Consider the following 27,658-nt stretch of genomic DNA (forward strand, 5'->3'; position numbering starts at 1 on the left):
GAGGTTCCGCGCCGGCCGCTCACCGGCTTTTGCAGGGGAGAAACCGCAAATTCCAGAAGATTTGAATGGGCCGCGCAGCCAAAAAAGATTACAGGGAACATTGCCTACAGCCTTCCGAGATCTCTGCGCTCCTCCAATTCTGGCCTCCTGTGCATCATCCCCGATTTCCATCACTACACCATAGGTGGCCGTGCCTTCAGCTGCCTGGGCCCCACGAAATTCCCTCCCTAAACCTCTCCGCCTCTCCACCTCTCTCTCCTCCTTTAAGACACTGCTAAAAACCTACCTCTGTTACCAAGCTTTCGGTCACCTGTCCTCATAGCTCCTCATGTGGCTCGGTGTCAAATTTTGTTTGGTTACGCTCCTGTGAAGTGCCTTGGGGTGTTTTACTGCGTCAAAGGCGCTGCATAAATGCAAGTTGTTGTTGTTGTTGTTTGTTAGCAATCCCAGCATGAACCAGAGCCTTCAGGAGAAGACTGGCAGGAAAAGAAAGATGATGTGAAGAGCACCACAGTTTTGGCCTGTGTTAATAAATGCTATGGTTGCTGAGCATCTCTGTTCCTGGTGTATTCCTGGATGCACGTTTGGAAAAATGCGGTGGTGTTCCGCTGTGGTTTAAAGAGAATGATGTAGCATTTTGGAAAGAAGTATCCCGCAGTGATGGAGTATGAATTTACAAGGATGACAGCTGCTTCGACAGCAGGTATGTAACTGTGAGAACTGGACAGAAATACCAAGATCAGGAAGATCCAAGAAATCAACACCAACGCCATGCTGAAGGCTATATATTTAGCCTCGTTGTAGTTTTTGGGCAGATCTTTACCCAGGTAGGCAAACACAAAGCAAAGCAAGCTGAGAGAAGTAAGTCCAATGACAGACAGGATAGAGAAAAGGGGATTTCCAGAACCACACATCAGAAATACTTCAGTTTTGGAAATATCATAGTTCCTTTCGAAAACTGGATCCTCAGAGAATATCCATATACAGGATACAGAGAGCTCAATCACAGTGTTTATAAACACAAAAACATACTGCCCATTGTATTTAACCCAATAATCGTAAGCCTTAGGCAACTTGGTGGCCATTTTGAATATGACCACAAGCTGAAAGGATCTCACCAACACACATGTCAGGCAAGTCGTGTAGCTGATGATAAATATTAGCTTCCTGGCGAAACAGATCCCAGTATTTGGCTCCCCAATGAAGGAGTACACGCTACTGCAGCTACTGGCTAATGCCAACAAAAGGACAAAACACAGCTTCCCTCCTGCAGCCTTGACGACGGGAGTGTCGAGATAAATGGCAAAGATGGTGCTGATCAACACTTTCAGCAGGAGTCCAATTCCCGTTATCAAGGCTAACACTATCGAAACGCTCTCATCCCACCTCAGATACACTACAGATCTGTTACGGCAAGCAGTGCTCTTTGAGGGTGACCACTGGTGTAGGTCGCACGGTACGCACTCTGTAAGAGAAAACAAAAATACCCTTGGGAATAAGGGGTTGGCTTGATCTTTTCCATTGCCTTGATTACAAGAACTCACACTTATATAGGACCTTTAACATAGCGAAACATACCCAAGTTGCTTTACATCAAGCAGGGATGGAAAGAAGAGTTAGGGGAGGTGATCATCAGTTAGATTACAGAGGGATTTTTACATAAGAACATAAGAAGTAGGAGCAGGAGTAGGCCATAAGGCCCCTCGGGCCTGCTCCACCATTCAATAGGATCATGGCTGATCCGAACCTAGACTCACGTCCACTTCCCTGCCCGCTCCCCGTAACCCCTAATTCCCTTATCAGCTAGGAAACTGTCTATCTCCGTTTTAAATTTATTTAATGTCGCAGCTTCCACAGCTCTCTGAGGTAGCAAATTCCATAGATTTACTACCCTCTGAGTGAAGAAGTTTCTCCTCATCTCAGTTTTGAAAGGGCAGTCCCTTATTCTAAGATTATGCTCCCTAGTTCTAGTCTCACCCATCAGTGGAAACATTCTCACCGCATCCACCCAATCAAGCCCCCTCACAATCTTATATGTTTCAATAAGATTGCCTCTCATTCTTCTGAATTCCAATGAGTAGAGGCCCAACCTACTCAACCTTTCCTCATAAGTCAACCCCCTCATCTCCGGAATCAACCGAGTGAACCTTCTCTGAACTGCCTCGAGCGCAAGTTTATCTTTTCTTAAATATGGAAACCAAAACTGTACGCAGTATTCCTGGTGTGGCCTCACCAGTACCCTATATAACTGAAGCAAGACTTCCCTGCTTTTATACTCCATCCCCCTTGCAATAAAAGCCAAGATTCCATTGGCCTTCCTGATCACCTGCTGTACCTGCATACTAACCTTCTGTGTTTCATGCACCAGGACCCCCAGATCCCTTTGTACTGTAGCACTTTGCAGTTTCTCTCCATTTAGATAATAACTTGCTCTTTGATTTTTTCTGCCAAAGTGCATAACCTCACACTTTCCAACATTATATTCCATCTGCCAAATTTCTGCCCACTCACTTAGCCTGTCTATGTCCTTTTGCAGGTTTTTTATGTCCTCCTCACTCACTGCTTTCCCTCCCATCTTTGTATCGTCGGCAAACTTGGATATGTTGCACTCGGTCCCTTCCTCTAAATCGTTAATATAGGTTGTAAAGAGTTGGGGTCCCAGCACTGACCCCTGCGGAACACCACTAGTCATTGATTGCCAACTCGAGAATGAACCATTTATCCCAACTCTCTGTTTTCTGTTAGATAGCCAATCTTCCACTCATGCCAGTATATTGCCCCCAATCCCGTGATTTTTTATCTTGTGCAGTAATCTTTTGTGTGGCACCTTGTCAAATGCCTTTTGGAAGTCCAAATACACCACATCCACTGGTTCCCCTTTTTCCACCCTGTTTGTTACGTCCTCAAAGAATTTGAGCAAATTTGTCAAACATGACTTCCCCTTCGTAAAACCATGCTGACTCTGTCCGATTAAATTATGCTTATCCAAATGTCCTGTTACTGCTTCCTTAATAATGGACTCCAATATTTTACCAACCACAGATGTTAGGCTAACTGGTCTATAGTTTCCAGCCTTTTGTCTGCCTCCCTTTTTAAATAAGGGTGTTACATTTGCAGTTTTCCAATCTGCTGGGACCTTTCCTGAATCCAGGGAGTTTTGGAAAATTACCACCAATGCATCCATAATCCCTACCGCTACTTCTCTCAAGACCCTAGGATGTAAGCCATCAGGTCCAGGGGATTTATCCGTCTTTAGTCCCATTATCTTACCGAGTACCACCTCCTCAGTGATTTTAATCGTGTTTAGCTCCCCCCCCCCCATAGCCCCCTGTTTGTCCAGTGTTGGGATATTTTTAGTGTCCTCTACTGTAAAGACTGATACAAAATATTTGTTCAGCGTTTTTGCCATCTCCATGTTCCCCACCACTAATTTCCCGGTCTCGTCCTCTAAGGGATCAACATTCACTTTAGCCAACCTTTTTCTTTTTATATAACTGTAGAAACTCTTGCTATCTGTTTTTATATTTTTTGCTAGTTTACTTTCATAATCTATCTTCCCTTTCTTAATTAATCTTTTAGTTATTCTTTGCTGGCTTTTAAATGCTTCCCAATCTTCTATCTTCCCACTAGATTTGGCTACTTTATATGCCCTTGTTTTCAGTCGGATACTATCCCTTATTACTGTAATGAAATCTGTTTGTCTTGATCCTGTATTCGTTTTGCACTCATGTATATTACCCTCCCCCACTGTGTATAGTTTCACTTCCTCTTTCCCGACTAACCTGGGAGGTTCCAGGTCTTGGCTCTTGGCTCCGCCCCTGACTTCACTTACATAAAGATCCCAGGATCTGTATGACTCATTCCTGTGAACCAGTCGGCGTGTTGAGATGTTAGCTCTGGTCTTAGTGATTAAAAGCCAACTTGTTCAAGTCTATAACTTCTAGTTTTGTGGTTATTGAAGGCCCATCAATTTTAATCACTAAAGAATACTAGGATGGATCGACTCCTAAAACCAGAGCGTCTGGACTTGGATCCACATTCTGCTGAAGCATCAAATCAATTTGTACACTGGCTCAAATGCTTCGAACTCTTCGCGGGGGCCTCATCCGCTAGCGAGGTAGATAAACTGAGTCTACTGACTACTCGCGTAAGTCATCGGATTTATTCGTTCATCCGGGACGCCACCTCTTACACAGAGGCCATCACTATCCTGAAGGCCCAATACCAGAGGCCGGTAAACGAAGTGTACGCCAGACATCTGCTGGCTACACGCAGGCAGCGACCAGAGGAATCAATGGACGATTTCTTACAGGGCCTAAAGGACCTGGTCCGGGACTGTAACTGCAAGGCCATGATGGCCAACGCGTACTCTGACGAATTGATCCGCGATTCCTTCATCACGGGCCTCAAATCGAATTATATCTGGCAGAGACTGCTGGAGAAGGAGGTCCTGGACTTAAAAAAGGCAGTGGCCACTGCGCGATCGCTGGACGTGGCCCAGAGAAACTCTGACTCTTATTCTTCTGGCCATGCAGCCCTCACCGCCTCGTGCGTGCCGAGGGGGCCGCCATCTTGGAATCAGCCATCTTCCCCATCCAGGTCTCAGACCAGCTCTACGCCGCCAGAGTCCCCACACAGAAGTTCACCCAGGAGTCCTACTACAGCGGCAATGTCTCAAGGCCCGAAATGCTACTTCTGTGGCCAGGCCAAGCACCCCAGACAACGATGCCCAGCGAAGGACGCTACATGCTTCAAATGTAAGAAAAAGGGGCATTTTAGCGAAGTCTGCAGGGGGAATCCGATTTCCAACTCCGTCACCGCCTCGTGCGTGCTGTGCGGGCCGCCATCTTGGGATCCGCCATCTTTTCCCAACTCAACGGCTGCCCAGGGCCCAACAGTGGCTTCGATCACGATGGATCAATCCAGGCCACACCCGTTGACAAAATCCATGATGGACATACAGGTAAATGGGAATTTAACGAAATGTTTAATTGACTGTGGGAGTACCAAGAGTTTTATCCACCCTAGCCTGGTATGGTGGCACTCATTAACGGTAACCCCTACACGGAGCAGAATTGCTATGGCTGCTAAGCCCCATACTTCGGACATTTTGGGCTACTGTGTGGTAACACTGACTGTAAAAGGCACGGACTACAAGGATTTTAAACTCCTCGTGATGCCAGAACTCTGTGTTAATGTAATCTTGGGCCTGGACTTCCAGTGCCACCACGAAAGTGTCACGCTAGCATATGGCGGGTCCCAGCCGCCACTCACAGTCTGTGGCCTATCAACCTTAAAAATCAGCCCGCCCTCTTTATTCGCTAATCTCGCTCCGAACTGTAGGCCCATAGCGACCAAAAGTAGACGGTACAGTCTGGAAGACAGACACTTTATCAAGGCGGAAGTGGACAGACTCCTGCGGGAAGGCATTATTGAATGCAGTACCAGCCCGTGGCGTGCCCAAGTAGTCATAGTTAAAAATAGCGAAAAGAAACGGATGGTAATTGACTACAGCCAGACTGTTAATATTTATACCCAGCTGGACGCCTACCCTTTACCCCGCATATCAGAAATGGTCAACCAGATTGCGCAATACCGAGTCTTCTCGACTATCGACCTCAAATCCGCGTATCACCAGCTCCCCATTAGAACGGAGGACCGCCCATACACCGCCTTCGAGGCGAACGGGCGCCTCTACCATTTTCTCAGAGTGCCCTTCGGGGTAACAAATGGGGTCTCGGTCTTCCAACGTGAGATGGACCGCATGGTTGACGAGAATAAACGACAAGCTACCTACCCCTATCTGGACAATGTCACTATCTGCGGGCACAACCAGCAAGACCAGGATCTAAATCTTGCGAGATTTTTAAAAACTGCCCTAAAGCTGAATCTAACCTACAACGAAGACAAATGTGTCTTCAACACAACCCGTCTCTGTATCCTCGGCTGTGTGGTGGAAGATGGGGTAATTGGACCGGACCCTGACCGATTACGCCCCCTAAAGGAACTGCCCCTGCCACACAATCCCAAAGCTTTAAAAAGGTGCCTGGGATTTTTTTCGTATTATGCCCAATGGGTGCCCAATTACTCTGATAAGGCCCGACCCCTCATTAAATCGAGGTCCTTCCCACTATCAGCTGAAGCTCGGGAGGCTTTCACCAGTATTAAACAGGACATTGAAAGGGCTGCAGTGTGTGCAGTGGACGAATGTATTCCCTTTCAAGTCGAAAGCGATGCGTCAGACTTTGCCTTAGCTGCGACCCTCAATCAGGCTGGGAGACCTGTGGCCTTCTTCTCCCGAACCCTTCAGGGACCTGAAATCAGGCACTCTTCTGTCGAGAAGGAGGCACAGGCTATAGTGGAGGCAGTGCGGCACTGGAGACACTACCTAGCCGGCAAACGTTTCACCCTGCTCACCGACCAGCGGTCGGTGGCTTTCATGTTTAATAACAAACAAAGGGGGAAAATCAAGAATGACAAAATACTCAGGTGGAGGATCGAACTATCCACGTTCGACTATGATATTATGTACAGGCCGGGAGCCCTTAATGAACCCCCAGACGCCCTATCGCGGGGAATGTGTGCCAGCATTCATACGGACAAATTACAGGGTCTCCACAACGACCTCTGTCACCCAGGGGTCACCCGACTATACCATTTTATAAAGTCCCGCAATCTGCCCCACTCCATCGAGGAGGTCAGGGCAATGACCAGAGCCTGCCGCATCTGTGCAGAATGCAAGCCTCGTTTCTACAGGCCTGACCGTGCACACCTTATCAAAGCCACACGGCCATTCGAGCGCCTAAGTCTGGACTTCAAGGGACCCCTTCCCTCTGCCGACCGTAACGTATACTTCCTCAATATCATTGATGAATATTCCCACTTCCCCTTCACCATTCCCTGCCCAGACATGACCAGTGCCACGGTCATCAAGTGTCTCTGTAATCTATTCTGCATGTTTGGCATGCCGAACTACATACACAGCGATAGGGGGACGTCATTCATGAGTGACGAGCTGCGCCAGTTCTTGCTCTCGAAGGGGATAGCCACTAGCAGAACCACTAGCTACAACCCCCGGGGTAATGGGCAAGTGGAAAGGGAGAATGCTACTGTTTGGAAGGCTGTCACTTAAAGTCAAAAGGCCTTCCGACCTCCCGCTGGCAGGAAGTCCTCCCAGACGTGCTCCACTCCATAAGGTCTCTGTTATGTACTGCCACTAACGCTACCCCTCATGAAAAGATGTTCGTTTTCCCCCGGAAATCCACCTCGGGCATATCTCTACCCGTGTGGCTGACGTCTCCGGGGACAGTACTATTGTGGAAGCACACGAGAGGCCATAAAACGGACCCCCTTGTGGAAAAGGTACAGCTCCTCCATGCAAACCCTCAGTACGCCTATATCGAATACTCTGACGGGCGAGAGGACACTGTTTCCATAAAAGACCTCGCTCCCTCGGGGAGCAGAGAGAACGATGGGAGACTACCCGATGAAGACCTACACTACAAAGAGACAGGACGCCCAGAGGTATCAATACCCAACTTTAACCTGGAGGACACTGCAGATAACCTGGAAGACACTGCGGAGGCCCGGACAGCGGAGGAACCAGAATCCACTCCCCTAGAGGCACCCCAACCGGCTTTGCGCCGATCACTGAGAACTGCAAAACTTCCTGACAGACTCACTTATACCAACTTTTAAGAAACATCACCCCGATGGACTAAATCTATAGAAGGGGTGAATGTAATGAAATCTGTTTGTCTTGATCCTGTATTCGTTTTGCACTCATTTATATTACCCTCCCCCACTGTGTGTAGTTTTACTTCCTCTTTCCCGACTAACCTGGGAGGTTCCAGGTCTTGGCTCTTGGCTCCGCCCCTGACTTCTCTTACATAAAGATCCCAGGATCTGTATGACTCATTCCTGTGAACCAGTCGGCGTGTTGAGATGTTAGCTCTGATCTTAGTGATTAAAAGCCAACTTGTTTAAGTCTATAACTTCTAGTTTTGTGGTTATTGAAGGCCCATCAATTACTTTACTTAGCCATGGATGGCTGTCTTTTCTTTTACGCCCCTTTTTCCTCACTGGAATATATTTTTCTTGAAAGTTGTGAAATATCTCCTTGAATGTACACCACTGCTCATGTACCGTCTTACACTTTAATCTATTTTCCCAGTCCACTTTAGTCAACTCTGCTCTCATACCTTCATAGTCTCCTTTATTTAAGCTTAGTACGCTGGTTTGAGATCCAACTCTCTCACCCTCCAACTGAATTTGGAATTCAACCATGTTATGGTCACTCATTCCAAGGGGATCCTTTACTAGGACATTTTTTATTAATCCTGTCTCATTACACAGGACCAGATCTAAGATTGCCTGCCCCCTGGTTGGTTCAGTTACATACTGCTCAAGGAACCCATCCCTAATGTACTCTATGAACTCTTCCTCAAGGCTGCCCTGCCCAATTTGATTTGTCCAGTCAATATGAAAGCTAAAATCCCCCATGATTATAGCTGTTCCCTTATTACAAGCCCCAACTATTTCCTGATTTATACTCCGACCAACAGAGTTGCAACTGTTAGGAGGCCTATAGACTACGCCCACTAGTGACTTTTTCCCCTTATTATTCCTTATCTCCACCCAAACTGTTTCACTATCCTGATCCTTTGACCCAATATCATTTCTCACTATTGCAGTGATTCCATCCTTTATTAACATAGCCACCCCACCTCCCTTTCCTTCCTGTCTGTCCTTCCTGTAAAGTCTGTGGGTTGTTTAGTTAATTAATACACAGACTCCAAGAGTAACTTAAACAGGACTTTACTATTCGAAGGTCAGGGCGAATCTGCCCAATAACTCCTGGCACAACACTTATATACTGGTGTGGTCACCATCGGTATTACCGTATACAGAAGCCAAACAAAGTAGTGCCACACCTAAAATAGTTCTCTTAAAGGTGAACGGTTACATACAATAGTTCTCTTAAAGGTAGACGGGTACATACACTACAATCCTCCCTTTTTAGCTTACAACATACTTATTCCCCATTAAACATAACATATAATCAACTTCATGTAAAACAATTCACAGATATAGTCTCTGCGGGAAACAGTTCACAGATTCAGTCTCTGCGGGAACAGTTCATAGATTCAGTCTCTGGTCTTGACTCGGTCCGAACAACATCTCTGTGGTGTAGCCGGTTCACATTTCTAGCGTGACTCATCCAATAGTCTTTCCCTTGGCTTAACAGCTTGAACTTCCGTCCTGCCGAACCAGCAGTGCTGACTTTTACAAACAGCTGGACAGCCTTGGTAATTTTTCCTACTTTCCAACTGATTTGGCCCCTTCGTGGGCCCACGTGCATGATCTGATAGAAGTGATAATGATTTAGATGGTTATCGTCTTCTGCTTCGTCTTTTTCTTTTCTGCTTCTTGGAGACTCTCGGGGCTCCCTTATCCGCTGCCAGCTGTAGCGCCACCATCTCCCTATGTTCCTTAGACTTTAAGTGCTTCATCCTGATTTCTGCACTTTGGGAGTTTTCATCACAAGCTGGGCAGACCAAGTCATCGTAATATTCCGTGTCACTCAACAGGTCATGGTAATATTCGGTGTCGTCCTGAGCTAGTCTAGCGAGAGGGCCTGCTACTTCTTCCGTACCCAACTGGACGTTAGCCGACTGTTGTTCCCTCCCTAGACATCTTTCCTGAAGAGACTTCTTCATGCGTTCATATTCATCCCGCTCTTCCTGGGTTTCCTGCAAATCCTTCACTAATGACTTCGTTTGTGATTTCAATACTTCCCCTTCCCTCGGGGATTGATTGATCAGGCTATTCAATCCTTCTACTGGAGCAGCTGTTTCAACATTCTGCTGTTTACATTGACGTGATTCAGCGTACTTTTGGCATCCCTGTAAAATCTGTGTTGCAACCTCAGCTATTTCCATAACTTTTGAGAGCTCCGAACTCCTTCCCTTTGAAGATTGAAGCTCGTGTTCAGATTGTTCCCATTGTAGAGTCTTGTCCTTCAGCATATGAAGGAGTTGGCTGACCGTTAACTCTTCCACGGGAACACTGTGGTTCAGAGTCTTCTCCATTTCATCCACCTTTTCCTCCAATGCTTTCACCTTCTTTTCCTCTTGTACTTTGGCTTCCAGCGCTCGGAGAAGTTGTGCCTTGATGCTCTCTAGCTCATGTTCAGAGGCCATTCTTACAGTCTCTGTGTTTCTTACAGTTCCCTTTTCTTCCACTGAACGGATTCCCAGTTGAATCTGTTCTTCAAGTTGTTGAATCTCGGTCATTGCCGCCCCATATTTGTCTTGGGTTTCCTTTAATATTTTTATGAGTTCTTGTACATCTTGTCTTTCATGTTCTGCCATGTCTTTCACCTCTAATTTCTCATCTATGGATGGAACTTCTACCGATGAGTCTGTCTTGGCCTTGAGCTCATCAAGAATTTCCTGCAGCCTTTGGACTTCTTGCTCATGTTCAACCTTCAGTTGCTCATATGCTTCCACTGAAACTAGCTTTTCGGAGGTTGCCGAGTTAACCCCTTCCAGAATTGTAGCCTGGGCCTGTTCATACTGTTCTTTCAACTTCTCACACTCTGCTTGTAAGGAGTCGTAGAGAAGAACTGGAATAAAATCCTGGCTTCCTGAAGATTCCTCTTCATTTGCTTCTTCCTGCAAATATTCTAACTCCTGAACAGCATAAGGGAGATGTGATCGGTAATTGGTCACGATGGCTCTATGGTCGCTCTCTGCTTGAGCTAGCTGCTTCTGTTGTCTTTCGAGATTCTCCCATTCGGTGTCATAGAACTTTTTCATTGTTTTCATCTCTTGTATGAGACGGTAACTCAATTGTTCTAATTGTTGTCGTAATTTGAAATAAGTTTGAGTCCGAGCTCGGTGTTCTTCCGTCATGGATATGTCCGTAACTTGAACAGGCTCAGAATTTTCTGTCGAACTAGGTTGTCGTTGTTCGGTGGAGTTCTGTTCTGAAACTTTGTTCTTCTCTGGAGCATAAGCCTTTATGCATGCCTTCGTTTTTCCAACCATCGTCGGCAAGTCCATTTCAGCCTTGTCTTTCATATTTGGGTTGGTCTTATCGTCATCCGTTTCAGAATCTGAGCTGATTGTCTGCACCGAGTCCTCACTTGTTATGGCTTTTAGATAGTGCCATTCCATGTCTATTTTCTTGATCCACTCCCATCCTAGAAGTGGTGGTCCTCCCTCATGTAGTACGTATAAGTTCATTCTTGGGTGTTCTTTACCCCTATCTCTCACTTTGACTCTTATCTTTCCCATGGGGTATACTTTATGCCCCGTGTATGTCTGCAATACGAACTTGGTATCTCTTAAGGGTATATGTGAGAATAGCCGGTGGTAATCCCTTCGATTTATGACTGATAGAGCTGATCCAGTGTCCAACTCCATTTTCACTTGGATTCCAGCTATTTTTAGCATGACCCAGATTGTTTGTAGGTCAGCTTCCTTACTCACATTGTGAATTCTCAGACTACCCAGCTCCTGGCCGTTTGGGTCTGAGTCTGAATTCTGTTCGTCTGAACTCTTCTCAGCCACCTTGTGTACCTTGTTGTACTTTTCCTGTGATGGCTTCCTTTGGTTGTTGGTCCTTTGGTTGTTGGTCTTCTTCCCTGACCGGCATACCTTAGCTATGTGACCCAGTTTGCCACATTTCCTACATTCCTGGTTCTTAAACCAGCATTGGTTCTGGTCGTGTGTTGTCTTCCCACAACGATAGCATTTTGTTGTTGTCGAGGTAATTTGATCCACACTTAGTGCCGCTGTCTTTAGCTGCATTTCCGCAGTTCCCTTCGCTGCGGCTTCGTGCAATGCTGCAATAAGGACAGCCCTGTCAAGTGTAAGGTCGTTCTCTTCGAGTAGTCGCTTTTGCGTTCCTTCCTTTGCCAACCCGCACACGAACTTGTCTCGCAATGCCTCTGTCAGATTCCCTCCAAACTGGCAGTATTTCGCTAGTCTACGCAGTTTGACCAAGTATTCTGCGTTGCTTTCGTCTTTCCGTTGCGTTCTCGCATAGAATTTGAATCGTTCCGCCAACATCAACGGTGTGGGGTTCAAGTGATCCTTCAGAACAGCCACAATATCATCGAAAGTCTGATCCGCCGGTTTAGCTGGTGATAGTAGATGCTTCAAGAGCCCGTATGTCTTCGCGCCCATCGAGTTTAGCAAGGTTATAGCTTTGTCATCTTCTTCTATTTTATTGGCCTCACAATAGATCTCGATGCGTTCCACGTACGTGGCCCAGTCTTCTACCTCGGCATTAAAATCGTTGATGTTACCACACTTAGGCATCTTCCTCTCTTTCTGATAACACCCCGAATTATTTCTTTAACTTATTTTTTTTTTTCTAAGATGGCGGTTTTCCCGCGAAAATGGCGGTTTCCCGCGCTTATCTTCTCTCCCCGCCCACTTCAATGGCGGTTCCCTGCTTCTGTCTTCTTCCCCGCCTAATGGTGGCTTCCCGCGTTTCTTCCCTAGCGGGAGGGGTACACTTTCCCCCACAGGCGACGGCCGCTGGCTTTCAGATTCACAGCCTGCGCGTCAGCTTCAGTGCTTTCCCTTTTTCTCGGCAAGGCAACTGGCGCTGGGTACACCCCGTTGACGGCAAACAGGTTCAGCCGCTGGGCTGGCTCTCGCACAGTTCCCCTTGCTCGGGCTCGGTCTCTCTCCCGCTCTCTCGGCTCTACCGGCGCTGGGTACACCCCGTTGACGGAGAACAGTTTCAGCCGCTGGACTGGCTCTCGCGCAGTCTCCCTTGGTCGGCTCTGCCTCTCCCGCTCGCTCGGCTCCCAAACGCCTCTCCCAGCCGTCTCGCAGTCCGGTGCTTTCCTCCCCGGCTGCGGCTGAGTTTTTATATCTTCCCGCGCCTACGCTCCCGGTCGCAGCGCTTCGTGGCTTCGGTCGCTGCCCGGCCTTTTTCGCCAGTCGCGGTCTAGCTGTCTCACGACGCCGTTGCGTCCCCAGCCTGTCTGTACCGCGGCTTCCTTGCTCCACACTGCCCCAGTCTCAGCGCCTCTGGGCCCGACTTCTGTCCGGCTCCTTTCCCCCTCAACCGTGGTCGAGTGCACCGCCCTTATCCTCCGGTTATTCTTTTTACTTTTCCCTTACTCACAGTCACCGTGGCCGCCTTGCTTCTCGTGCTGATCGGCTCACTCCTCACCGTGGCAGAAGGGACAGTCAGTGCCTGTTGCTGATGGAAGTCTTTGTCTCTGAATTCTTCCTCCTTTCCAGCTCTGCAGACTCGAGTTTTCTCCCAGCAGAATGACGAGGGCGGTTGCCTCTTCTCGACGCTCGTTAACTGCTTCGGAATTATTGTTGCCGCAGGGTACGATCGGACTCGTCGCCACTGTAAAGTCTGTGGGTTGTTTAGTTAATTAATACACAGACTCCAAGAGTAACTTAAACAGGACTTTACTATTCGAAGGTCAGGGCGAATCTGCCCAATAACTCCTGGCACAACACTTATATACTGGTGTGGTCACTGTCGGTATTACCGTATACAGAAGCCAAACAAAGTAGTGCCACACCTAAAATAGTTCTCTTAAAGGTGAACGGTTACATACAATAGTTCTCTTAAAGGTAGACGGGTACATACACTACACTTCCTAATTGTCAAATACCCCTGGATGTTTAGTTCCCAGTCATGGTCACCTTGCAGCCATGTTTCTGTAATGGCCACCAGATCATACCCATGTGTAGTTATTTGTACCGTCAACTCATCTATTTTGTTACGAATGCTGCGTGCATTCAGATAAAGAACTTTTAAATATGTTTTGTGACAATTTATTCCTGCTTTTACCCCCTTTACTACTTTACCTTTATCTTTATACATTCTGTCCCTTCCTGACATGCTCTGGTTTTTAATTCCCCCACTGCTACCTTGCTCTATTGCCTTCTCCGCTGACGTTTTTATTTTTTGCTCTCTTTAAACCTCCCCCCCACTAATTAGTTTAAAGCCCTCTCTACAGCCCTAGTTATTCGATTCACCAGGATTCTAGTCCCAGCACTGGCCAAGTGAAGTCCGTCCCAACGGAACTGCTCTCTCCTGTCCCAGTACTGGTGCCAGTGTCCCAAGAAGCAAAACCCATTTCTCCCACACCAGTCTTTGAGCCACGCATTTAACTCTCTGATTTTATTTACCCTAGCCAAATTTGCTCGTGGCTCAGGTAGTAATCCAGAGATTATTACCCTTGTGGTTCTGTTTTTCTTTGAGGAGTATTTAGAAGATGGAGAGCGAAGAAACTGGGTGGAGGATTTAGGAAGAGAGTTCCAGAGTGCAAGACCATGTAGGCTCTGCCACCAATGTGGAATGGAATGAATGAAGGGATGCACCAGGCTCCAGACCCAGAAGAGCAGGAGTGTTGCAAGCTGCGATGGAGAGCTGGATAAGGTCACAAGGAATGAGTGAGAAAGGTCATGGAGCAATTTTAAAACTAATACGTTGGAGATGAGGAGTCAGTCAGGTCTGGGGCAACTGGATGTGGGAGGCAGAGTTGTGGATGAGTTGGAATCTGTACAGAGGGGAGATCGGGAAGCCTGCGAGAAGAGAGAGTTGGAGAAATAGAGCCTGGAAGTGACAAAGGTGGGTTAGACAATATTAAATAATATGTTTCCACTCAACTTCCATTATTAGGGAATTTCCCTGATGATTTTAGTAGGTAGATACTTTGCAAGGATGGAACAGGGGCTAGATGTATCTGAAGAAAATTGGAGAAGTATTTGAAAAGGATACAGAAGAGGGAAGGGAAATGGGATTGCAGCAGATAGCTCCAGTTGATGAACTAGTTTTAGCACAGGCATGATGGACTGAATGGCCTCGTTCTCTGCTGTAATTTCTATGATTCTGTAATTTTTGAATTGGTGCCAGACACTTCACAGGGAATTTGCTGACAAATTGTGTAAACTAGTCAATGATGAGTGTGTAAATGGGTCTCCCATTCTTCCTTCCTTCTACTCACTGCATTTCCCAGAAGGACTGGCCGAGATTGGGAATTTGTCCTTCAGGCAAATTGGAAAGAAAAATGTGTGTCATTGATACAGAGCAGCACGAAATGATCCTCCTATTGCTTGCCCCCTCCCATGAGCCCTTTATGACAGAAGCTACCTTGGCAGAGACTGCTTTATACAAACCACTTTCATTCTGGACAGTTCCTTCAACGCAGTCCTTGCATATAAAGCAACACGGTTGGAAACCAACAGTAATTTTTATCTGACCGGGTTCACATTCGCTGGAACAGTTTGAAGTAGGAATCTGTTTGGGACAAGAAAATAATAATTATAAACTTTAAAAATCCTTTCTTTATGTAGGAGAATATTTACTCTTGAAGGAGATATCAGCTTTCCCAAAGGGTCGGTTGGTAGGGACAGCACCATATGGGACAAGAAGGTCCCTGGTCCCATTCCTGCTCTATGTTGAGTTTGCACATTCTCCCCGTGTTTGCGTGGGTTTCCTCCGGGTGCTCCGGTTTCCTCCCACAGTCCAAAGATGTGTGGGTTAGGTTGATTGGCCATGATTAAAATTGGCCCTTAGTGTTAGGGGGGATTAAATACGTGGGGTTATGGGGTTACGGGGATAGGGCTTGGGTGGGATGGCTGTCGGTGTAGGGACCGGGTGCTAGGGTTTGGATGATCAGCCATGATCTCGTTGAATGGCGGAGCAGGCTCGAAGGGCCGAATGGCCTACTCCTGCTCCTATCTTCTATGTTTCTATGTTTCTATGACCCCAACTGAGGTAGCTGTTGGGTTGCAACAATAGGTCTCAGTACCTGTGGGCTTGGGAGGGGGACAATAATCAACCAAGGCTTCTTCCTCCTGAAGGCTCATTGCGGAAAAGTGCATGGGTGAGGACAGTATCAGGCTTGGCTCTAATCTCTTCGTGATCAAATAATCTCATTGTCTAGGCTGACTCGTGAAGAATGGTTACTTGAGAAGATCCTTGAGGGTCGGAGATGCCTCTGAAATCATTCCCCAGCAAAAGTCTTCAGGAGAAGGGAAGGAAATGGGAGAGGAAATATTATTTAAAACAAAGACACGTCTCAATATTGAATGAGAATTCAGGTAAGTTACCTTGCCTTCTTGTGAATGCCATTTGATCAAGGAGTAATCAATTTGAAGTTGTCTTGGGTTAGGCTTGTATGACCCAACCACTTTGAAGGAAACAATTTCATTCTGCCAATCCCAATGAATGATGTCATATCCTGTCGGAGGGTTGCCATTTTCATCAAAGTAAACTGGCACGTCATTAAGAGAAAAATTGACTCTTTTCAAAGTCTTAAGAAGCTGAAAGAAAAGACAAAGATAGGATCACCGAAAGGTCTTTAAGCAACTGCGCTGAAAGGCATTCATGTCACTGGAACTCACCTAAGTACACCGTTAGCTTAAGTACACCCTAACGGTCATGTAGTTCATGGGCTGCTACATGGACCAGGAGGATGCCATGCTGAATCCATGGTCTCTGCTGGGTTAGCTGTTCTCGAGAGGGTGTTCCAATTGATCTCAGCACCCCTGGGCTAGGGAGGTTGGAAAAAGAATTCAGCGTTCCCATTCTCGATTGCTAGCCAGTGGGCCCTGTTGGAAAGTGCATGAATTTGGACATCAGGAGAGGGCCAGATATCAACCGTGGCTCAGTGGGTAGCACTCTTTGAGTCAGAAAGTTGTGGGTTCAAGTCCCACTCCAGAAATCTAAGCACAAAATCTAGGCTGACACTCCAGTGCAGTACTGAGGGAGCACTGAACTGTCGGAGGTATAATCTTTTGGATGAGACGTTAAACTGAGGTCCTATCTTCCCTCTCAGGTGGACATAAAAGATCCCCTGCCACTATTTTGAAGAAGGACAGGGGAGTTTTTCCCAGTGTCCTGGCTAATATTTGTCCCTCAACTAACATCACTGAACAGATTATCTAATCATTGCTGTTTGTTGGTGTGTGAATGCTGGGGTTGTGGTGCTTTGGACAGTGTGTGAAGCTTGTGGTACAGATGGTGGTATGTAACATTTGTTGAAGCATTCACTCACCCAGACCACCCGACTGAGGTGGATCTGCCATGAGCACACCTCCTTCAGTCCTCCGGCTCTTCTCCTTTTGTGCTTCTCCTTGCTGAGGCAGCTGCACAGCCAGCAATGCTGAGAATGAGGTGCTGCAGCATCAATGAACCTCCCCTTTAAGTACTGGGAAAAGCCTATGGCAATATTGAGTTGCGATTAGACTGCACCCGATATTGGTCCACCCTTTAAGTGTAACGCCACTGAGCGAGGCCTTTAAGACTTGAATTAGCGCTCCAATCATTTCTTTGAGCAGTGAGAATGAATTTTGCGTGCAGTCTAAAGCATTAGCGCCTGGAACTAATTCTCAGACTTTTCTAATGATATCGCCCATTCCTGGGCTATAATGAATTTCTAGCCCATAGACTTGATAGCACCTTTCATGACCTCAGGACGTCCCAAAGTGCTTTATAGCCAATTAAATACTTTTTTGAACTGTAGTAATGTAGGAAACACAGCAATTAGCACACAGCAACACACCCCCAGCATTCACACACCAACAATCTCTACCTACCAACACTCACATCACACCACAGCTTGCATACAATGACAACTATTCAACTATGGCAGGCACAAGGGCCATTAATTATTAGAATGAATGTGATATGTGCGATGTGTTTATGCATAAATTTGTGGTCTCTCTCATTTCACCTTTGCGCCCAGGAGGACACTGTGATATGGCATGACACAGGGATGGTATGATGGGCATGTGGTGAGCAAAAGGGATCTGGGGTTTAAGTCATCCTGGTGTGATGCTGGAGGTCTGTTTGGAGGAGGTGGCAGAGTTCTGTGACCACCACCTTGGTGATGTGGAGCCATCAAATACACTGCTCCTCACTTAACTGAAGGTAGGAGAAGTGCTGTCGGAATACCCTTAGAGGGTGAAGCCTCCTGGTGTGAGCCCTGATGTCCATCCTCATCCATCTGTGCACATGTTCCCGGATTTCTCGCTGTCTACGCTCCCTCCGCCATAGATCCTGGAGGGTGAGGTGCCAGTACAGCCCCCATTAATGTTGCCAAGTGTAGCAGTTTGAATCTTTGACCAATAAATGTAGCTACTTTGTAGTTGCCAGAAGACTGCTGATACAAAGGAAGTTTGAAATTACTCATAGAAACTGTTCTACTGGGGGAAACTGACAACAAACCACTGAAGCTAACCTGCCTTGACAGCTGGGAGTGATTAATGCTGATGTCTTTAAATAACGTCACTGGAGCCAGCTTCCAGGAGCTGCACACCAGCTCTCCCTGTCGCTGTCTAGTCGTGGCGCTAAGGTAATTGGCAACAATGAATTTTCCAGATCGGGCAGCCAGTGAGCATTGCATGCTCACTGACGTCACAACCTGCCTGGTGTTGAAGTCATCGGCGGCACCTCGTACCGGCGGTGTGATGGGGGAGGGGGGCTGGATTTGCTGTGCGTCGCTGGATTCGCCTCACCCCGGCACTACTGCATCAGCGCCCCATTAGCACCATCTGCTGGCACTAATGAGAGGCGCTAAGGTACTGAATTTTCCCCCTTTTTAGTTGAGCTTGCCTGTGCCTTTCCTCCATGGAGGGACTGCCTGCTGACACTGATTGGTCTGGGCCGGATGCTCCTAATCTGGGGTGGTGGGGGGAGGGGTATCCCCTCAGGGGTGCGAGGAGGTTGCCAGGGAGGAGGATACTGGACCTAGCTGTCGGGAAATTCCTTAGAACTGCTCTTGCTTCGGTGTGTAAATGGGACATCTGCCACACTTCCTGCGAATTAATGTCAGCCAAGCAAGAGCTAGTGAGTTCTAATGACACGATTGGACATCACCTTAAAACCCAAAAGTGTAAGGGAGCAGAACTAAAGCAGCTAAAGGGACAAAAGTGCTGAAGTACTCTGGGTTACGAACATAGGAACAGGCCATTCAGCCCCTCGAGCCTGTTCCACCATTCAATCAGATCAGGGTTGATCTGTATCTCAGCTCCATTTAGACCCCTTGGTTCCATATCCCTTGATGTCCTTGCCGGACAAAAATCTATCAATCACTGTTTTGAAAATTTCAATTGCCCCCTCCCACCCCAGCCTCACCAGTTTTTTGGGGGGGAGAATTCCAGATTTCCACTACCCTTTGTGTGAAGAAGTGCTTCCTGACATCACCCCTGAACGGCCTGGCTCTCATTTTAAGGTTATGGTTTGAAGGATGTTCTGGACTCCCCTACCAGAGGAAATCGTGTTGAATGACATCTACACGAACGTTAATTATGCAAAGTTACTGATTCTTGGAAAGAAGAGTTGGGCACGCATGGGACCTGAATCTCCGATTGGGGGGGGGGGGTGTTTGGTTCTGGTCTAACACACAAAGAATGCCCACTTGGGTAAGGTACCAGAGGGCAGATGTTGGAACTGTACCCCAGCATAGATGTTTCCGGGACAAGCCTTTCAGGAGACAAGGAGCAAATTGTTTGGGGGGAAATTGAAAAGTAAGATTCAAGAAAAGTTCCACATAGAATCAGCATTAAATCGCCATTGCCAATGTTTAATAATTGGAATGGAAGTATTGAAATCAATGGAAATAAAAATGGGAAGAGATGTAAAACGGGCTGCCGACTCGCTATCAACCGTTTTACACTATCGCATAAAGTCCAGATCTACCCCAATGCTTTCGAAGAATATTGTCTAGATCAAAGGTTGCATTTGGAACTTTCCTAACCTGCCACGGATAGACGCCTTCCTTCTTGCACTCTCCGGAATCACACTGAAGTAGCTGATGTAACCCCTGGGCTACAGCGTACACAGCAGAGTACACGTTAAACTCGACACGCCATTCCGAATGGTGCAATAGTGACCTAACACCCTCAGGAGAGCACGGGACGTACTCATTGAAGTTGGCCATGCAGTTATCATCTGGGCTGTCTCGCCTTTCCTCCTGAAGATCGGAGTATTTTGCCCTTTGATGGACATTCGGGTTCCAAGCAGCGATATCCCTTAATACAAACTCCTCGAATCCTGGCATGTTGCCCTGCTTGGCTGCAATCCCTAAGACAGTGCCAATTCCCTTAATGTTGGGGATGTCTGAAAGTATTCTCTTGACAGACACGGCTTCACTTAAAATCCACACTTTGCCAGTGATGTTCATGGCCACCACCACCCGGAAGAGTTGTACTGCGTTCCTGCCATCAGCAAAGACAACGATAACATTGACCCTTTTGGCGATGATGTTGTTAATGATGTTGATGATTTTCTGCTTTGACTCCGACACTTGCGCCGGGATTGTGCCATCAGAGGCCACACAGATGCCCGCCGCAGTGGCGCTTGAAATCACTTGGACTTTTCCGTTCTCTCCGTAGTCGTTGTCGCTCCCGACGACTGTGATCCAATTCCACCAAAACTTCTGGATCAATAGAACGATCGCTTCAATCTGGCTTTCATCATTTGGCATTGTTCGCATAAAGTTTGGAAATTGGGTCTTGTCGCTCAGTTCCTCACTGGAGGCTGCGAAGCTGATCTGTAATTGAAGGATGCAGACACTCATTCTATATCAAATTCACCATCCAGTAATTTTAACACAAGTAACTTTGCTGCCCATATCCTGACTCGAACCAAGTCCCGTTCACCTATCACTCCTGTGCTCCCTGACCTACATTGGCTCCCCAGCAACTCCTCGATTTAAAAATTCTCATCCTTGTTTTCAAATCCCTCCATGGCCTCGCCCCCTCCTTGTTTCTGTAACCTCCTCCTTCCCTACAACCCCCCCCCCCAGATCTCTGCGCTCCTCCAATTCTGGCCTCTTGTGCATTCCTGATTTCCTTCACTCCACCATTGGCGGCCAAGCCTTCAGCTGCCTAGGCCCTAAGCTTTGGAATTCCCTCCCACCTCTCTACCTCTCTCTCCTCGTCCCTTACAACGCTCCATAAAACCTACCTCTTTGAGAAAGCTTTTGGTCACCTGTCCTAATGTCTCCTTATGTGGCTCAATGTCAAATCCTGTGAAGCACCTTGGGACGTTTTACTACATTAAAGGCGCTATATAAATACAAGTTGTTGTTGAAAGGAGAGGAAGAAAAAAAACAAGAAAATAATTGGTGAAACATTACCTGAGGAACATCGAACAAACTGAGAATGTTTGCTGTGATGATAGCAGCATCTGATTTCACTGGACCGATCACAGCTTTAACTACAGTCTGGTATCTGTGCTCATACTGGGCTAGTTCAACAACTTTCTCAGGAGGTCTCGACACAAAATAAAATGCTCCTTGGATATCAATGGAGGTTTCACAGTCATCAAATATCTCATACCCCAGGGTGACATTCGGCAGAAGGGAGCTTGAGTTGTTTATCTCCTCAACGGCAAACCTCATGGTTTGAAAATGTATATATCCATGCTCTGAAAACCTAATGAGATATTTAAAAGAAAGGTGTTTATTTTCAAATATTGTCATGAATGTTTTAAGCTGGAGATGAAAATAAAAAAGACAAATTCTTTAAACATCGCCCAACTCCTAGTGAGAGGTTCATTGTAAAGGTGAATGTAGGAATGATGGATACCTAACCTGACATCAGTCTTTTAATCGAATCATAGAATCATAGAAAGTTACGCACAGAAGGAGGCCATTCGGCCCATCGTGTCTGTGCCGGCCGAAAAATAGCTATCCAGTCTCATCCCACTTTCCAGTTCTTGATCCATAGCCTTGTAGGTTAAGGCACTTCAAGTACATATCCAAATACCTTTTAAATGTGATGAGGGCTTCTGCCTCTACCACCCTTTCAGGCAGTGAGTTCCAGATCCACACAACCCTCTGGGTGAAAAAAGTTCTTCTCAACTCACCTCTAATCCATCTACCAATGACTTTAAATCTATGCCCGTTGGTTATTGACCTCTCTGCTTAGGGAAATAGGTCCTTCCAATCCATTCTATCTAGGTCCCTCATAATTTTATACACTTCAATTAAGTCTCCCCTCAGCCTCCTCTGTTCCAAAGAAAACAACCCCAGGGATCTGTGGACATGCACTCCAAGGTCTCTCTATTCCTCTACCCTTCTCAGTATCCTACCATTTATTGTGTATTCCCTTGCCTTGTCAGCCCTCCCCAAATGCAGTACCTCACTCTTTTTCGTATTGAATTTCATTTGTCACTTTTCTGTCCACCTGACCAGTCCATTGAGATTTTCCTGCTGTCTACAGCTTTCTTCCTCACTATCAACCACACGGCCAATTTTTGTGCCATCTGCAAACTTCTTAATCATGCCCCCTACATTGAAGCCTAAATCATTGCTATATACCACAAAAAGCAAGGGACCCAGTACTGAGCCCTGCAGAACCCCACTGGAAACAGCCTTCCAGTCACAAAACCACCCGTCGACCATTACCCTTTGCTTCCTGCCGCTGAGCCAATTTTGGATCCAACTTTCCACTTTCCCTTGGATCCCATGGGCTTTTACTTTTCTGACCAGTCTGCCATGTGGGACCTTGTCAAAAGCCTTGCTAAAATCCATGTAAACTACACCAAACGCGCTACCCTCGTCAACCCTCCTTGTTACCTGCTCAAAAAATTCAATCAAGTTAGTCAGACACGACCTTCCCTTAACAAATTGACTGCCCTTGATTAATCCGTGCCTTTCTAAATGACGATTAATACTGTCCCTCAGAATTTTTTCCAATAATTTGCCCACCAGGTTAGACTGACTGGCCTGTAATTATTCAGTCTATCCCATTCTCCCTTTTTAAACAATGGTACAACGTTAGCAGTCCTCCAGCCCTCCGGCACCACACCTGTAGCCAGGGAGTGCTGGGGATTTTTTTTAAATTGAGGTAGTGAAGGGTCAAGGCAATAATGAGGGATGGCAGCAAGGCTAAAAGGAGTAAAAGAAATTAGGTAAACCAAGAGAGTAGAGAATAGATGGTGCTAAGTTTGGACTCTATGCAGATCATACGAGGATTGAAAGATTGAGGGAGGTAAGAAGTTCCATCGTTTTGAATCTCTAGTGAAAGATTGAGTTGGAGTCTGTGAAATTAGTCTGAATTTCAACACATTCAAGATGCAAGGAGGAGGAGGAATGTAGGAGATGGAACTAGAGATGCAAGTTCAAAGGTGCAATGACCATAGCAGTAGGGATAAAATAGAGAGACTTAAAGGGAAGATTGCAATGGGGAGAGGCAAACACACATGCACATGGGAAAAACTGTGACATAGAAAGAAAGAATTTGCATTTATATAGCACCTTTCATGTCCTCAGTATGTCCCAAAGCGCTTTACCGTCAATGATGTACTTTTGAAGTGTAGTCACTATTGTAACGTGGCAGCCAATTTTGCACACAGAAAGGTCCCATAAACAGCAATATGATAATGACCAAATAATTTGTTTTAATGATGTTTAATTGAGAGATAATTATTGGCCAGGACCAGAGAGAACTTCCATGCTCTTCTTCAGAGAAAAATAGTGCAATCGGATCTTTTATATCCACCTGAGAGGTCAGGTGGGGCCGAGATTTAACATCTCAACTGAAGGACAGTGCAGCACTGAGTGTCAGCCAAACTTTTGTGCTCAAGTCTATGGAGTGGGGCTATGAACCCACTACCTTCATGACTTAGTGGAAAGAATGCTACCACTGAGCCACAGCTGAGCCTGATGAAAATAGGAGGCTAGAGGTGACAACCTTTTTCTTCTATCCTGTCAAGGTGTGTGAGAAAGGTAAGTGAAGAGACCTCCTTAACATGTGAAAATGATGCACAATTACACAGAAATCATTCCTTTAGTGCTGGGATCAATACAAGAAATAAGAACATAAGAACATAAGAAATAGGAGCAGGAGTAGGCCATTTGGCCCTTCGAGCCTGCTCCACCATTCAATAAGATCAACACGGATTTATGAAAGGACAGAAAACAGAGAGTAGGAATAAACGGGTCATTTTCAGATTGGCAGGTTGACCCGTTTATTTCTACTCTCTGTTTTCTGTCCATTAACCAATCCTCAATCCATGCTAGTATATTACCCCCAATACCATGAGCCATAATTTTGTTTAATAACCTCTTGTGTGGCATCTTATCGAATGCCTTCTGAAAATCCAAATACACCACATCCACTGGTTCCCCCTTATCAATTCTGCTAGTTACAACCTCAAAAAACTCTTAACAGATTTGTCAAACATGATTTCCTTTTCATAAATCCGTGTTGACTCTGCCCAATCCTATTATTATTTTCTAAGTTACCACGTCCTTAATAATAGATTCTAGCATTTTCCCTACTACTGATGTCAGGCTATCTGGTCTGTAGTTCCTCGTTTTCTCTCTCCCTCCTTTCTTAAATAGTGGGGTTACATTTGCTACCTTCCAATCTGCGGGAACCATTCTAGAATCAATGGAATTTTGGAAAATGACAACCAATGCATCCACTATCTTTATAGTCACCTTTTTCAAAACCCTAGGATGTAGGCCATCAGGTCCAGTGGATTTATTGGCTTTCAGTCCCATTAATTTCTCCAGTACTTTTTTTTACCAATACTAATTTCTTTCAATTCCTCATTCTCGTTAGACCCTTGGTTCTCCACTATTTCCAGGAAGTTTTTTGTGTCATCTTCCATGAAGACAGACACAAAGTATTTGTTTAATTTCTCTGCCATTTCCTTATTCCCCATTATAATTTCTCCTGTCTCAGCCTGTAAGGGACCCACATTTATTTTTGCTAATCTTTTCCTTTTTACATACCTATGGAAGCTTTTACAATCTGTTTTTATGTCTCTCGCTAATTTACTCTCATATTCTATTTTCCCTTCCTTTATCAATTTCTTGGTCCTCCTTTGCTGAATTCTAAAATCCTCCCAATCCTCAGGTTTACTGCTCTTTTTGGCAAGATTATAAGCCTCTTCCTTTGATCTAACACTATCTTTAACTTCTCTTGTTAGCCACGGTTGGACCACTTTTCCTGTGGGGTTTTTGTGCCTTAAAGGAATGTATATTTGTTGTAAATTAGGTATTCATTCTTTAAATGCTAGCCATTGCTTGTCTACCGTCATACCATTTAATGTAGTTTCTCAATCTACCTTAGCCAACTCGCCCCTCATACCTACGTAATTTGCTTTGTTTAGATTTAAGACCCTAGTTTCGGATTTAACTAAATAACTTTCAAAGTCAATATAACATTCTATCATATTATGGTCACTCTTCCCTAAAGGCCCCTTTACTACAAGGTTATTAACTAACCCTTGCTCATTGCACAATACTAGATCTAAAATAACCTGTTCCCTAGTTGGTTCCTCAACATACTGATCTAGAAAACTATCTTGCGTACATTCCATGAATTCCTCCTCCACACTATTACTGCAAATTTGGTTTGCCCAGTCTATATGTAGATTAAAGTCCCCCATGATCACTGTATTATCCTTGTTACATGCACCTCTAATTTCCTGATTTATACTCTGCCCTACATTATAACTACTATTTGGGGGCCTATAAACAACTCCCACCAATGTTTTCTGCCCCTTGCTGTTTCTTAGCTCCACCCAAATGGATTCTACTTCTTGATTTTCGGAGCTGAGATCCTTTCTTTCTACTGTCTTTATCCCATCCTTTATTATCAGGGCTACCCCTCCGCCTTTTCCATTTTACGTATCTCTTCTAAAATGTTGAATTCTTGCCCTGACTGGGGTAACTATCTCCACGTTTTTCTGCTGATAACCTACAAGCTTTGTATTTATGTTATAATTCTTTTTTTTTTGTGTGTCCGCTAACTCTGAACATCTTATTGCTCCTTACCTTTTACACGTGGGGACCTCTAGCTTTGAGTGATTGTGGTCCAATTCAACATGAATCTGGAAAAATCCTCCAATGATGTAGTCCCCAGGCTGCTTAAGTTGCATCCGGCAACTTTCTGCCTCCCGTCCATTAGCGAAGACGTAGCCTTGTGCAGAAAAGCACATCGCAAGTAACACAAGGTGGAACATCATTAATGTTAAGAAACATACTGCCAGTGCAAGCCGCCCAGATACTCTGACTAATGACACCAGGGGTTTTGTACCTATCCCAACGTCAGCTTAGTATGAAAATACAAACACACAAGAGTATTTACCTAAGAGAACTCAATTTGCATAGATTTAATGTGAGGATGTTTGTGTATCGTAATGCACAACTTTGAATGAAAATGATATGGCCAAATCTCCATGTTTCAGTGGTTGGATAAAATCAATACTTGAGGTGAGTGAAGCCTTCTTCACTTGAAAGAGTTAATTTATCCTGAGTTGTGATGAGAAGAACTGAATTTAAATTTCCTGGTATCTGTGTTCTGGCAAAGGGCACCGATCAAGCAAACTGCTCCATTCTGGATGGTGTTGAGCTTTTTCAGCTGCTCCCATCCAGGGGAGTGCTAAGTGTTCCATCACATTCCTGATTTGAGCCATGCAGATGGTAGAGAGGATTTTGAGAGGTCAGGAGGTAAGCCACCGAGTACCAGGCCTCTGCCCAATTATTGTAGCAATGGTGCTGATATGGCTGATCCAGTTAAACTTCTGAGCAATAGGTTGTTGATAGTAGGGGACTCAGTGATGGTGGTGTAATTGATGATCAAGAGATGAATGAGCTGTCCCTTGTTCATGATGTTCGTTAGCTGGCACTTATGGGATGTTAATGTTATCTGCCACTTGTCATCCTGGCTCCTGCTGTAGGCTAGAATGGGCTTCTTCATGATCAGAGGAGTTGTGAATGGAGCTGAACACTGGAATCATTAGGGGACATCCCTGACATGAATCAGTCATTCATGAAAGAAAGACTTATGAAATAATACAGAGCGGCCTGCGGGTGGCGCTGTCCAGGGAGAGTATAAATACTCGGGCACGGGCCCAGCTTGCGCAGGACATTCTTAACAGGAACTAGTGAATGACACAACTAAACCTCCATGTTGTAAAACAGTTGATTAAAGCTTTATTTAATGCTTAGACCAAGTGCCTAGTAGTTTTCTTACGTCAATCCCCACTCGTGATCTGATGATGGAAGGAAGGTCATTGATAAAGCAGCTGGAGATGGTTGCGTTGAGGATGACTAAGCTCTGATAACCACTGGAAGAATATTGGGGATAGGGACAAATTGACATATTTTTCTCAACCCTTTTAACTATCATGCTTTGCAGGCTTGTTTCACTGACGTGGCAAAATACTATCCTTTGGCTAATTACTGAACCGTGAACAATGGTGAGACGGCTAGATGATTAATGATAAATCAGGAGACAAACTGATCACCTAGGAGTTCTGTGAAACAAACTTCCTCAATCTCTGGTTAGGGGGCTATAATAATGAACGGCCCCTGAGCTCAGTGCAGAGGAGGTAGCAAAGACCACTGAGCAGATAAAACTATCAAGCAGACAGAGAACTCGCAATGACCACACCGCTAACTTAACTATGAACTCTGTCCAGAGATCAACGGGGTAATATTGTTTAGGAACATAGGAACAGGAGTAGGCCACTTAGCCCCTCGAGCCTGTTCCGCCAGTCAATCAGATCATGGCTGATCTGCGACCTAACTCCATATACTTGCCTTTGCCCCATATCCCTTAATGCCTTTGGTTAACAAAAATCTATCACTCTCAGATTTAAAATTAACAATTGACCTACCATCAACTGCCGTTTACAG

General features: G+C 45.7%; 1 protein-coding gene across 1 annotated transcript; it reads right to left on the reverse strand.

Annotated features, from left to right (window-relative positions):
* Positions 1-536: 536 nt before the first annotated feature.
* Positions 537-26,717, reverse strand: LOC147103317 (taste receptor type 1 member 1-like). The gene is made up of 7 exons (XM_085963187.1): positions 26,540-26,717; positions 25,793-25,937; positions 21,137-21,434; positions 19,754-20,548; positions 16,104-16,316; positions 15,168-15,288; positions 537-1,465 (listed from the first exon to the last, which is right to left on the reverse strand). Exons 1-7 carry the CDS (start codon positions 26,715-26,717, stop codon positions 537-539), a joined length of 2,679 nt encoding a protein of 892 aa, XP_085819313.1.
* Between the last annotated feature and the right edge of the window lie 941 nt (positions 26,718-27,658).

Source organism: Somniosus microcephalus, chromosome 20, assembly GCF_052327205.1.
Source record: "Somniosus microcephalus isolate GS21.2 chromosome 20, FLI_Smic_1.0, whole genome shotgun sequence".
NCBI classification, from domain to species: Eukaryota; Metazoa; Chordata; class Chondrichthyes; order Squaliformes; family Somniosidae; genus Somniosus; species Somniosus microcephalus.

Excerpts from the sequence above, each read along its gene's own strand:
- LOC147103317 (XM_085963187.1), bottom strand. The coding sequence starts at position 26,717 with ATGAAGAAGCCCATTCTAGCCTACAGCAGGAGCCAGGATGACAAGTGG. Across the intron at positions 25,938-26,539 it reads CAACAACCTATTGCTCAGAA|GCTACGTCTTCGCTAATGGA; the intron begins GTTTAACTGGAT and ends TTTCTGCACAAG. Across the intron at positions 21,435-25,792 it reads GAGGTCCCCACGTGTAAAAG|GTTTTCAGAGCATGGATATA; the intron begins GTAAGGAGCAAT and ends ATATCTCATTAG.